Source organism: Penicillium cataractarum, assembly GCF_028827025.1.
Source record: "Penicillium cataractarum strain IBT 29864 chromosome Unknown utg000004l, whole genome shotgun sequence".
NCBI classification, from domain to species: Eukaryota; Fungi; Ascomycota; class Eurotiomycetes; order Eurotiales; family Aspergillaceae; genus Penicillium; species Penicillium cataractarum.
The window spans coordinates 1,189,256-1,202,020 of record NW_026622740.1 but is presented as its reverse complement, the minus strand read 5'-3'; the positions used below and the strand labels follow the sequence as shown (position 1 = coordinate 1,202,020).

Below are 12,765 nucleotides of genomic sequence, written 5' to 3'. Positions count from 1 at the left end.
CTACTCTACTAGTGGGTCAAGGAACATTTATGGGGTAAATCATCAAATACAATATCGTGGTGGCGAATACAAGTTCCTTACGCCTCTTCTACTAAGCAGTGCCTCACTCAGTCATCAAACGCGTTGTATCCAGTAGTACAGCACAACACTTCTACTTAGGCGCATCATGTACTGCAGTTGAGCGTGCTTGAGCTCTTTAGCGGGCAGAGAGATAATAAAATGATGGGCTGACGGGTCAAAAGTGACGTGCAAAAGGATCACTGTCATAATACCTGACTGAGAGTTATCTGGTCCAGCTAATGAAGGACATTTCAGTATGCTTCAAAGAGAATATTTATATTAAAATCATTGAATTCAGAATGTCCATTCCAATTTGGATTGAATCCAAAGCCGGAGGTGCTCAGTCATAGCAAATATTGACTTAGCAACTGGAGATCACAGAACTATAAAATCGTTGTTTGTGGTTGCCATCCCCATTCCATGGAAACAGAAAGATTATTCTGTCAAATTTCCCTCGATTTGTGGCGGTATATTATCTTGACAGTCACGAAATTGTGAAAATGAGCATTCGGGATATGATGTAATAATCTGTTCACTGAAGCCTATCTACCGCTGGGGCTTTAGATTGGTTTGTTACACAGAAAGAGGGTCCTACTCTAGGTTAGCCTAATCTTTTCAAATCTCGAAACCACGCCGGTCAAATAGTGGTTGATGCGGGGGTTAGGACCCCGCAGAGGAAATCTGAAATGTGGGGATGTTCCGGATGATTACCCTGGCTTAGCATACCGACGCAGCAATTCTGCAAGAGTAGGCTACTAGTCACATATGAGAGGGAGACACCGATAAAACTGTGTCAGGATGAGTAAGACATACATCAAGCGTCACATCAGCTCTTACAGTTACGGTTATAAGTTGGAGCCGGTGACGTTTCCTGGTTTGGCCGAAGCTATCCTCACGGGTACATACCATGTTCGAACGGAGAGCTCGCGAGATCATTCTTAAATAAATCCACGTATGAAAGTTCTAAAAAATTTCCGGATCTAGGGTCATCTCCGGTGGGCTTGAGCATGGCGACCAAAAGAGGTTGCCAGTTGCAGAAGACGACGTCTAATGCGGGGAAGTGCGTGGGGCAGGGAAGTGAGAAACACAACAAGGTACATAATCTTTCCAGATAGTATGGCTCTGGGTACTACAAACGGCTCATCCTCACGCACACTAACACTATCTAAACAGGCCGTTGAACCAGGTCTTACAGGAGCTTGTTCCTACGCTCCCGGAATCCATTTCCAAGGGATATATGTTGAATATATAACGTTATAGGACCACTCCTACAATCATATCCCACAATTCACCTAAGAGTGCTTAACCACTGTACCATGTACCTTGTCCACTAAGCACTGAGAAAGAGGGGTCTTCTGCTGTAATGGTCTACCCGTTGACCAAAAGAGCTTTCTCCACATCACCGTCATGCAGACGGAAGACAACCCCACACGCAGAAATCCCCTCGGATCCCCGAGGAGCTCTGAATTTCTCTACATGGTGCTAATCAGTCTTCATGCGTTGGCAACCGGGTCTAGTGAGCTGCTTTTGGGTGGCTCTGGAGCTCGTTCTATGGGGTACTAGCTTCTTAACACCCAATCAGGGATAATCGGAGGGCGACATGGAAATACTTAGCATATACTGAATTTTTGCACTTTGCCAAATTTAGGATCGGCCTATTACTTCAGGGCAGGGTTGTTCACGGAATTGACGTGCCGAGAACTCAATGTCTCGAGTCAGTTTCGACCAAATCCCGAAGTTTCTTTGACATGGCATATCCTGATAGAGACTGAATTTTGTGAAAAGAACTTCAGTTACCTGTTAAACCCCCCTTGCCGGAGAGAAATAGATTGCACCAACTGGTTGTATAGCTCGTATTGACATATTTAGCATCTATTCTGAGCAAATACTACTCTCTTCTCACTACATGTACTCTACAGGGCAGGAAGATTATGCTTCCGACTCCAAACATGATGTTACTAGCATTTGCGCCTCCCACCGTGAGCATTTATTTTGTACTTTGTCAGCGTCGACCCCGCCTGCAACCTCCTGCTCCAAGTATACAATGGTTGCTGTCTTCCATCGAGAGTGGTCCAAGAGTATTGGCATGCGGGGGCTGGCGGATCAAGAGGATGTCGTACTTTGACAGCTTCGCCACTCGCACTGCTTGGCATTGATATTGACAAGCATGCTACATCGGTGATACATGATCTTAAAATCTTTTTTACCTGTAATGAATCAATGGAGCGATGATAGTCAATAATTTTGATTTCAAAATGTCTTTTACGTCCTTTTGCGTCTCAAATTCAAAGTTCAGATCTAAACATCAGTAAGTGCATGTTTTCAGACTATGGTGAATGTATGATTTTACACCAACACCTGAACCTGCAAAACTATGCGTCAGTCTCTCTGCTATCCTTTCCTCTGTTCTAAGGTTGGCTACAAAGTAGCTGTTTATGGTTTGAAAGCCGTGAAAAAAGCACATGTACCAGTCATGACACTTTTTGTATCGTACTAAACAACCAGGGAGTCAATTGATTAGGGTCATTTTCTCCAACGCAGAGACCAAGTCTCCGCATGAGGGGCTATAGTCTTTATGCCTGGAATGGCTCTAGACAGGAAAATGAGACTCAACTTGGTCTTTGGCTGCAGTCGCTCAGTACAAGGCTGGGTGTTGCGTTATATAAAGCGCGAGGTTTCTGCTCGGCCCATATCTGAATCACATTCAGATTCTCCTCGCCAGGTTGCTAGTCAACTCAATTTAAATTTTTGTAAAGAACTACAACTTTTTGATCTAGTCACGATGACTATCCCCGATGAAGTTGATATCATCATCTGTGGTGGTGGTAGCGCAGGATGCGTGCCTGCCGGCCGCCTCGCCAATCTGGATCATAGCCTTTCCGTTTTATTGATTGAAGCTGGAGAGGACAACCTGAACAATCAATGGTAGTTATATCATCCCGAGAATGCTTGGTCTTCTTATGTTCATTATAATTCTAGGGTTTATCGTCCTGGCATATATCCAAGGAACATGAAGTTAGATTCAAAGACGGCCTCGTTCTACCACTCTCGGCCCTCGGAGCATTTGGATGGGCGCCAGGCCATTGTTCCATGTGCAAACATTCTCGGTGGTGGAAGCTCCATCAATTTTATGGCAAGTCCCTCGAGCCAAATGTCGGTGATATCCAAGTGCTAGTTGCTAAGTGTGATGTAGATGTACACCAGAGCATCAGCATCCGACTATGATGACTTTCAGGCCAAGGGTTGGACAACTGATGAGCTGCTGCCCTTGATGAAGAAACACGAAACGTATCAGCGCTCCTGTAACAATCGGGATGTGCATGGCTTTGAGGGTCCGATCAAAGTTTCATTTGGAAACTACACATACCCGATCGCGCAGGACTTCCTTCGAGCCGCTGAGACTCAAGGGATCCCAGTCACGGATGACCTTCAGGATTTGCAGACTGCGTATGACATATCCCTTTCTGTAACTCTTCTTGCTATTTTGTCAAAAATCTAACTTCTTTCAGACATGGTGCCGAGCACTGGTTGAAATGGATCAACCGGGACACAGGTAAGCAGCCTGCTAGCTTCTGGAAGGTATTTTTGTCTGATGGCCGTGATTAGGTCGACGAAGCGATGCAGCTCATGCCTATGTTCACAGCACCAGAGCCAAGCACTCTAACCTTCATCTCAAGTGCAACACCAAGGTTGACAAAATCATCATCGAAAATGGTCGCGCCGTGGGCGTTGCGACCGTTCCAACTAAGCCTCTTGATGGCGTCGACCCGCCTCGCAGAATCTTCCGGGCGAGAAAACAAATTATCATCAGCGGCGGCACTTTAAGCTCCCCACTCATTCTCCAGCGATCGGGTGTTGGTGACCCAGAGAAGCTGCAGCAAGTAGGCGTCAAGCCTCTCGTGAACTTGCCTGGTGTCGGCCGGAACTTCCAAGATCATTATCTTACGTTCTCGGTCTACCGTGCAAAGCCAGACACAGATACCTTCGACGACTTTGTGCGTGGAGACCCGAAGGTTCAAAAGAGGGTCTTCCAGGAATGGAACCAAAAGGGCACAGGTCCTCTGGCAACTAATGGAATCGACGCGGGTGTCAAAATTAGACCTACTCCGCGCGAGCTGGAAGAGATGAAGAAGTGGCCGACTCCGGAGTTTAACAGTGGATGGGAGTCTTATTTCAAGAACAAGCCGGACAAGCCTGTCATGCACTACTCGGTTATCGCTGGGTGAGTAACACAATGCCACGTCTAGATATATGCGACGCTAATTACATTCAGTTGGTTCGGTGACCACATGCTCATGCCTCCGGGCAAGTTCTTCACCATGTTCCATTTCCTGGTGAGTGTCGCAAGTGTGCTGCAATCAGAAAGACACGTTAATACTCTAGACAATTTTCCACTTTTTCTTCCGCAATTGTATTTAATTTTGTTCTCTTTGCTCACTCAACGGTATAGGAATACCCATTCTCTCGAGGCTCCACCCATATCCAGTCGCCCGACCCATATGCCGTTCCAGACTTTGACGCAGGATTCATGAATGACAAGCGTGATATGGCCCCCATGGTCTGGGGCTATATCAAGTCGCGCGAAACAGCTCGACGAATGGGAGCTTATGCGGGCGAGGTGACTGGAATGCATCCCCATTTTGCCTTTGACTCGCCGGCTCGTGCGCGTGATCTTGACCTGGAGACAACCAAGGCATATGCTGGTCCAAACCATATCACTGCCGGTATTCAGCATGGTGAGAGCACTGTACAAATTCTGAATGTTGTCAAGTGGATACTAACATAAGCTCGGTAGGATCTTGGTCTGAGCCCCTAGGCCCAGGAAAACAGCCTTCATCTTCAACTCTCAGCTCTAATCGCCATGAAGCCCGCGATGAGCTGAAATATAGCAAAGAGGATGTTGAACACATTGAGAAATGGGGTATGTCAACGCAGATTCGGATATCTTGGTCAATTGCTCACACTTCGCAGTCAAACGCCATGTTGAAACTACGTGGCACTCCCTCGGCACTTGCAGCATGGCGCCTCGAGAGGGAAGCTCCATTGCACCTCATGGTGGTGTCGTGGATGAGCGCCTGAATGTCCATGGCGTGAAAGGCCTCAAGGTTTGTGACTTGTCTATCTGTCCAGACAACGTTGGATGCAACACTTTCAGCGTAAGTTGCTATTCTTTTCCCGCGACACAAGTATCGATGTTAATGCAAATTTGCAGACTGCACTGCTCATTGGTGAGAAGTGTGCTGTTCTTACTGCCGAGGATCTGGGCTACTCCGGAGATGCTTTGAAGATGGAGGTACCCACTTACCAGGCTCCAGGAGAGTTTGTGAACCTCGCTCGCCTGTGAAGGCTAGATCTGGAATCCTGGAAGATCTTTCCTATGTTCTGTTAGCTTATCTTTATTTGGAATCTATCAAGTTGCGCAAGTCTTAGTTAGGTTTGACAAATTGGAATTGAATTCGGTTTCATTCTAGAACACTCGTTTTTCCAATCTAGATCGCTTGATCTAATCAATTTGTTCTCAAAAGTCCAACTCCCATTGCAACCGATAACTCAACCCTTTTAACACCATTAAACTATTTACATTCATATTCAATGCTTGATTTCAATCAATCTCAGTTGCTGTCCAACACAATAACCTCCGCTTCTTCCTCGCCAATGCTCTCCACGCGAAGCGAGTCCCCAGCATTGACTTGTGTGATGAATGCACCATCTCCCTCTTCGAGAATAGCATCTTCACTTCCGTTAAGCTTGATCTTCATCTTGCCCTGCTTCGTCATGGGAAGATGAATGTAAACATTGCGCTTCTTTTTGGAGCTGACAACCTCCCCAGCACCCACATTCCATGTGAATGTGGAGGAAGGTGCGATAATTCCAGCGCCCATAACAAAATCAGCGTGAATAGGAATGGTGCCCGGAATCTTGGGGATAGCGGCATCCTCATCCGCTGGCTTGGCCTCAGGACCGGCGGCAAGTGGCGATAGAATGGGGACGAACTCCTTTCGCTTGGCATCTTCGTCGAAGCTCATCGTATGATACTGCGGCTTAAGACCGTGCTTCCATGGGAGAGCCCAGATTTGAAGGAAATGCACCGGCTTGTTGGATTCATTTTGCTCGGAATGAGCGATTCCTATACTGCTATCAGTTTGAATTCAATTGATCTGTTGATTTAAAGGCACTTACCGGTTCCTCCGGTGGTAAACTGAACATCTCCTCGTTTCATACGATAGAAGTCCTTTCCTTGCTCACCCTCTGCTCCCTTTTTGATCATACTGTCACGATGCGTGAGCTCTCCACTAAGAATGTAGCTGAAGATCTCTGCATCACGGTGGGGATGAGTTCCGAATCCATTTCGGGGTGCAACACGGTCTTCGTTCAAAACTCGCAGACTTCCGAAATTTTGGAATTTGTGGTCGTAATAGCTGGCAAAGCTGAAAGTGTGGAAGGATTTGAGCCAGCCGCCGTGCTCAGCATATCCGCGCTCACCGGAGCGACGGAGAACGATCTTGGCGTGGGCGAGAGGACCAGACATGGTTAATGTGGATGATTCGATGATATTGAGAGGTGGGAGCAGTGTTTCAGGGTGGTTGTAAATAAAAGGATGCTTTTTGGCTTTCGAGCGGGTGGGAATGGGGTATTTAAAGCTTGGATAAGGTTCTCTAGAGGGTTGTAGAAGGTCCGTGATCCACTGTTCAAAGATTATGGAAGCATTAGGGATCGCCAGTCATCGTCCACAAGCAGCGTTAGTCCGGAAGTAGTTTAGCGGCTCCACTTTGCTGATGATGTGTTGCTGACAAGATTCTTATTTGGCATTAGAACGGTAATAAGCTCAGGTGTAAGCGGAACTCTGGTCAGCGGAATACAAATGTCCATTGTTGCTTATTCCATAATCTGGCCCTATAAGTGGATATTGCTTTAATTTGACAGAATCAACCAATCCGATGCTGAAAATCACGGTGGACCATCATATGAATCGAGTTCAGAGTGGGTAAAATCTCCAGGACGGCTGGAACTCCGGAGAAAGGGGCTGGTCTTGCATCAGTGCCCGCACCATCTCGATGGGCATCCGGTTGCCCTTAAGGAATCGGTCATGGAACTCTTTCTCCGACATGCGTCGCGCGTCAACCATCTCTTTACGCAAAGCGAATATTTGCAGTGCTCCTAACATGTACCCAGCCTGGTAGAGGGGCGAATAATCCCCGTTTAACGACCGCCTGACCTCGCCCTCTGCCGTAGCGCGTTCGTGTCCAACATCCTCCACAAGGAGATCAATACACTCTTGGGGGGACATTCGACCAAGGTGGAAATTGACGGAGAAAATTATCCGGGCGCATCGATGCAGCCGCCACCATAACATGCCAATGCGATTTTGAGGTGTCTTGATCCATCGCTCGTCGTTCCAAAGGAAGAATTCCCAATACAAGGACCACCCCTCAATCCAGAAGGGCGTGTCAAACACGCGACGATATGGCCTGTGCCTGGCGTTCATATACATTTGTAGATGGTGCCCGGGAATCATTTCGTGGAAGACAGTGGCCCGCGAGAAATGAATGTTGTTCCCACGCAAGCTCATCATCTTGGCTTCATGGTCCATCGCATCAGTAGGGTAGGACACGATTATACAATCGCCACCTAGAAAGAATGGGTTTACTTTTTGTCTCTCGGGGGACATCATGAACATTTGCCAACTGTTCTTAGCAATTTCGGGGACTGTAACAAGGTCGTGATCTTCCACAAATAACACGGCTTCATGAACGAGATCCCGAACAAGTTGTGTCTGCTGGCCAGGCTCAACAAAATCATTCTTGACTTCTTCCAGGGCCTTCTTCCAGTCGTCACTGTATCCCATACTTCGTGATGCTTTTTTCATCTCGGTGATGCACCAGTCGAATTCTTTCTCGCCGATGGAGATGATCTCCTCTGGCGTGTACGGGAACATTTCGGCTCTGAGCTCAAAGAGCAGTCCTTCACGCCCTATCGGCTGGCCAACAATGGCGTCATCATCCCCCGGTTTGATCTCAACGAGAACCTCCTTGATCGTAGCTGCGAGGTCCTGCAGACTCTGGTCAATGACTCCGTATGGATGCGCCACCCACCAGTCGAATGTCGGATCATAGCCAGTGTAGAAGCTGAACCACTCCTTCAAGTGGCCCTTTAGAGCGATAATATGATTTGCTGCTCGAAAGGCGCTGTTTTTCGGTATAACCATGTCACCGGACTTTGCTTTCACCTTCTCTATCACCGATACAATTGTCGTTTGGCAGTCGAATAATGTCTGAGCAGTCACCTTGGGATCCATTGGCATCACCAAGGTGCGAGCCTCGCAGAGATCCACCAATGTATTAGCAAATGGTACCAGCGGAGACAGCTTTTCATCTTGCTTGGCTTCAAGGTCCAATGTGCGAACTTCCCTTTCGAGGAAGTTTTTGAGCAGCAGATAATCAACCTTTGCCTCTTGGTCATAGAGCGCAAACGGCAGGTCATGGAAAGAATTGAGCTCGGTCAGCTCCGAGGTCAGAAAGTCCTGCAGTCTCTGGTGCCGTCGTGGTGATAACTCGATCGGAAGGAATTCCTTGAGCTCCTTCAAGTCAGCAGTGACACGCTCGATCCTGTCGCGAATGGGCTCCGTTTGGGCAAGTCGAATAGCGACACCCCGGGGAGACGTGAAGAGGACCATGATAGGTGAATAGACGGGCTTTTTCCGGTCCTCGGTTACAGAGATTGCTTGGCTGGCTTGTGCTTTGATCGGAAGTGCGGAGAACACGCGTCGTCGTTGACAATTGAGTAACTAAGATAGGAGCTTGCAAGGCTAAATACTATGCGGCAGCCCGTAGCGATAACGAGGGAATGCCACGGGATGATACGTTGTCGGGATATCCAACCGACAATAAGCTAATTGTCGCAGGGTCATCCGAATGGCTGCTTTTGTGTCGGTGTGAGTGCCACAATCGCGGCCAGGCTGAAGCTTAGAGGATAGCGTCGAGTGTTACTCCGCGTTCTTACCCAAAGCGGGGGGCGTTATCGGTATGCGGGCGCCTTCGCCCATTGCCGATCCAAGTAACCGGTACCAAGTGCCCCTTGAACCCTAGAGGTGTTATGCGGGATAGTCAAGGGTTACATTGCTATTTTTCCGCAAGGCTTATCTTCGAGAGAGCTCGTGTAGAGAGGAAGTGGCCACCCGGAAGTGTTGGCCACGCGGGAAATATATAGTATTGTCTCCGGGCGATCTCTTGAACAACTAGAGCCAAGTTCCACAAGACGAAATTTCCCCAACAAAATACTGTTGATTGCCTCGCGCAGTCACAGTTAGAGATGTCTTCGAACAATGATAAGCGAGCAATCGATGATATACAACAGCTGCATAACATCGAGCTTTCACACCAATGGGATCCAAATCTGCCCCAAGATACGCTTGACGAAATCAACGAGGCAGTCAAGACGGGCGATCATGAGAAAGCTGCCGAAATAGACAAGTCCTTCGTGCAAGACTCTCAATATGAATCGGTGCGAGCGGCAGTTCGAAACACTGACGGGGGAGAACCGGCGAACACAGTGCGCGCATGGATCTTGGGAATGTTTTTCACGACCGTTGGAAGTGGTTTAAACATGTTCTTGAGTATGAGGTAGGAGGCCGATATCTTTCAAACCTCCGGATCCATCCTCTAACCGTATCACAGGAGTCCTGCTATTTCTTTCCCCGCTATAGTTGTTCAATTGCTCGTCTATCCGTTGGGCTGCCTTTGGGCTAGGTATATGCCTACTCGAGTATTCAATACGTTTGGGGTGCGTTGGACTTTGAATACGGGCCCTTTCAACATCAAGGAACATACAGTGATTACGGTACGTTATATTGATTCTCTGCTTCACTAGTTAGCCTGGCTGACGTTTCCTAGATCATGGCAAAGTAGGTTATTCTCCATCATAATTTGAACCTGTAGCTAACAAGGCATCAGTGTCTCCATTGGCTACGCATACTGCACAGACGCACTACTCGCACTCAAAGCGAAGCGTAAGTGAATAAAATCCTCTTAAAGAAATGAAATCGCGCTGAAAAATAATGCAGCATTGTACAACCGTGACGTCGGCTGGGGTTTCCAGCTTCTATTCGCTCTAAGTAGCCAGGTCATTGGAATGTCGCTTGCTGGACTCGTCCGCCGATTCTTGGTCTGGTAAGTCCTAGTCTATCTCGACTCAGACGCCTTGGCAACTACTGACAATAGTATAGGCCGGCTGCTATGATATGGCCAGGTCAATTCGCCAACACTGCACTGTTCTATGCCCTTCATGATAAGAGTAGATCGGACCCTGCACAGACAAATGGCTGGATAATTTCCCGGTACCGATACTTCATGTATGTCATGGCCGGAGCGTTTGTCTGGTATTGGTAAGACTATGAATCTACACTACAATCATGTCGTGTATACTGACGGTATCACAGGATACCTGGTGTCATTTGGCAAGGACTTTCCGTTTTCGCCTTCATTACCTGTAAGATCGTAATGGCCTACTTCTGCTCAATTGTGCTGATTTTCCGTTAGGGATCAAACCGAACAATGTTATTCTCAATCAGCTCTTTGGAGGCTTTACTGGGCTGTCATTGATCCCTATCACTTTTGATTGGACGTACGTGCATTTTCTCTAGACAACAAGGAATTATAGAACTAACCACGCCCAGATACGTTTCCGCATATCTCCTTGATCCTCTCCTCTCGCCTGTGCACGCCATCATGAACACTTTCATTGGACTGGTCATCTTTGTATTGATTACGACAATTGGAATTGCATATACTGGAGCCTTGTGAGTGCCATGCTAACCATAATGTCTCAAAGCTAATAAAATATCAGGTATTCCGAATATCTCCCTATCAATACTTCCACAACTTACGACAATACACAGAATTCGTATAACGTGAGCAAGATTCTGGGTTCAGGCTTCACTTTCGACGAGGAGGCGTACAAGGCCTATTCACCCATGTTCCTCGCCCCGACTTTTGCCTTGAACTACGGACTTTCGTTTGCGGCTTTGACGGCTGTTATTGTTCATGTTATTCTTTTCCATCGAAAAGAGATTTGGCATCGATTCAAGGCTGCTCAAGACCAAGAGCCAGATATTCACTTGATGTTAATGAAGAAATATAAAGAGGTGCCCGAGTGGTGGTACGCCGTCCTCTTTTTGGCTTCTATGGCCCTGGGCTTAGGTGGTATTCTGGGATATGATTCTCAACTTCCGTGTATGTGAACTCCGTTTGGACCTCATGAGTAAGATTTGGCTGACAACTCCAAAGGGTGGGCATTCTTCGTCTCTCTCATTGTCGCAGCTGTGTTCATTGTACGTGCACCCTCTCCCGCACAATTCGAAGGAGCTCTCTGACTTCTATTGACAGGTCCCGACTTGTATGCTTCTCGGCATAACCAACATCCAACTTTGTATGTCTCGCTGCATCTCCCATTTCGTGGACAACAGCTTACGAATATAGCCCTTAATGTTCTATCCCCGTTCTTGGCTGGCTTCATGATCCCCGGGAAGCCAATCGGAGTTATGGTCTTCAAAGTCTTTAGTACCATCACATTGGGACAAGCGTAAGCCACCCTTTTTTTCGCATTTGCTAGATCTAACCATTGTATTAGTCAATATTTCTGCGCAGATCTCAAGGTGAGCCTAGAGATAATCTTACGCGTTCAACTCATGACTTAACATTCTCTTCTAGATTGCGCATTACATGAAGATTCCGCCCCGTGTCACTTTCATGTGCCAAATTGTTGCGACCATTTGGGCTAGCTTTGTTCAAATTGCAGTCATGAATTGGACCTTGGGCAACATCGAAGGTGTTTGCACAACGTGCGTATATCAACTTCCACCCATATACATTATGTATCTACTAACTTTACTAAATCCAGCGATCAATCTGCTCACTTTACTTGCCCTAACGGAAGGACATTCTTCTCTTCCAGTATCGTGTGGGGTAAGTGGATTTCCGGACTTCACAGCTGTATGCTCACGTACTGACCTGTGTGGCAAGGTGTAATTGGACCAAATCGCATGTTCGGCCCTGACGGGATCTATAAATCAATCCAGTATTTCTGGTTGCTCGGAGCTCTCCTGCCTGTGGCATTCTACATCTTAATGCGACTATTCCCACGATCAAAGGCTAGACTGCTCAATGCGCCAGTGTAAGTCGCCAAAGCCCTCTTTTGGAAAATTGCTAACATTATCATTAGCATGCTTGGAGCTATGGCATGGTTACCTCCGTAAGTGCTCTCTGATATCCTTCCCCAATATGTGTACTAACGATAGCAGAGCCACGCCTTTGAGCTTCACGTCGTGGGTCATGTTTGGACTCATTTTTAATTACTGGATCCATCGTCGCTGGGGTGGCTGGTGGAGGAATTATAACTACATCACAGCTGCAGGACTTGACACCGGCCTGGTCCTGTCGACAATTGTCATATTCTTCGCCATAACCTTACCCGGAGTTTCTGCCCCGAACTGGTGGGGAAATACTGCGCCTTTCGAGACCATGGTACTTATTCCCCCGTAACCAGTGGGTTTGCCATGCTAATATCCCTTCGACAGGACTACCTCTACACTGCTGTTCGAAAGACAGTTGCTGAAGGAGAAATCTTCGGGCCTTCCAAATGGTAAGAAACGCAGAATCAACGGCAAATGCAAAATTTGTGCAAGAAGATTCCAATATCATGACAACATTG

The 12,765-nt window shown here is 47.3% G+C and overlaps 4 protein-coding genes across 4 annotated transcripts; 2 read left to right on the top strand and 2 right to left on the bottom strand.

The window, feature by feature from the left end:
- Window positions 1-2,842: 2,842 nt before the first annotated feature.
- Window positions 2,843-5,404, top strand: N7496_004975 (GMC family oxidoreductase; the record flags this gene model as incomplete). Its single annotated transcript, XM_056697904.1, has 10 exons — window positions 2,843-2,985; window positions 3,040-3,217; window positions 3,254-3,507; window positions 3,570-3,613; window positions 3,667-4,282; window positions 4,334-4,394; window positions 4,511-4,796; window positions 4,856-4,981; window positions 5,032-5,216; window positions 5,273-5,404. The coding sequence occupies 10 exons, from the start codon at window positions 2,843-2,845 to the stop codon at window positions 5,402-5,404; spliced, it is 2,025 nt and encodes a 674-aa protein (XP_056556429.1).
- Window positions 5,405-5,672: 268 nt separating this feature from the next.
- On the bottom strand, window positions 5,673-6,589 carry N7496_004974 (pirin family protein; the record flags this gene model as incomplete). Its single annotated transcript, XM_056697903.1, has 2 exons — window positions 5,673-6,187; window positions 6,241-6,589. The coding sequence occupies 2 exons, from the start codon at window positions 6,587-6,589 to the stop codon at window positions 5,673-5,675; spliced, it is 864 nt and encodes a 287-aa protein (XP_056556428.1).
- Window positions 6,590-7,036: 447 nt separating this feature from the next.
- Window positions 7,037-8,734, bottom strand: N7496_004973 (uncharacterized protein; the record flags this gene model as incomplete). The annotated part of the gene is made up of 1 exon (XM_056697902.1): window positions 7,037-8,734. One exon carries the CDS (start codon window positions 8,732-8,734, stop codon window positions 7,037-7,039), a length of 1,698 nt encoding a protein of 565 aa, XP_056556427.1.
- A 635-nt stretch (window positions 8,735-9,369) lies between these two features.
- N7496_004972 (uncharacterized protein) lies at window positions 9,370-12,700 on the top strand (the record flags this gene model as incomplete). The annotated part of the gene is made up of 20 exons (XM_056697901.1): window positions 9,370-9,680; window positions 9,735-9,897; window positions 9,951-9,961; window positions 10,011-10,066; window positions 10,121-10,226; window positions 10,283-10,441; window positions 10,496-10,545; window positions 10,596-10,680; window positions 10,733-10,855; window positions 10,903-11,288; window positions 11,343-11,386; window positions 11,442-11,484; window positions 11,535-11,637; window positions 11,686-11,710; window positions 11,766-11,896; window positions 11,956-12,020; window positions 12,078-12,228; window positions 12,277-12,306; window positions 12,356-12,578; window positions 12,632-12,700. The coding sequence occupies 20 exons, from the start codon at window positions 9,370-9,372 to the stop codon at window positions 12,698-12,700; spliced, it is 2,334 nt and encodes a 777-aa protein (XP_056556426.1).
- Between the last annotated feature and the right edge of the window lie 65 nt (window positions 12,701-12,765).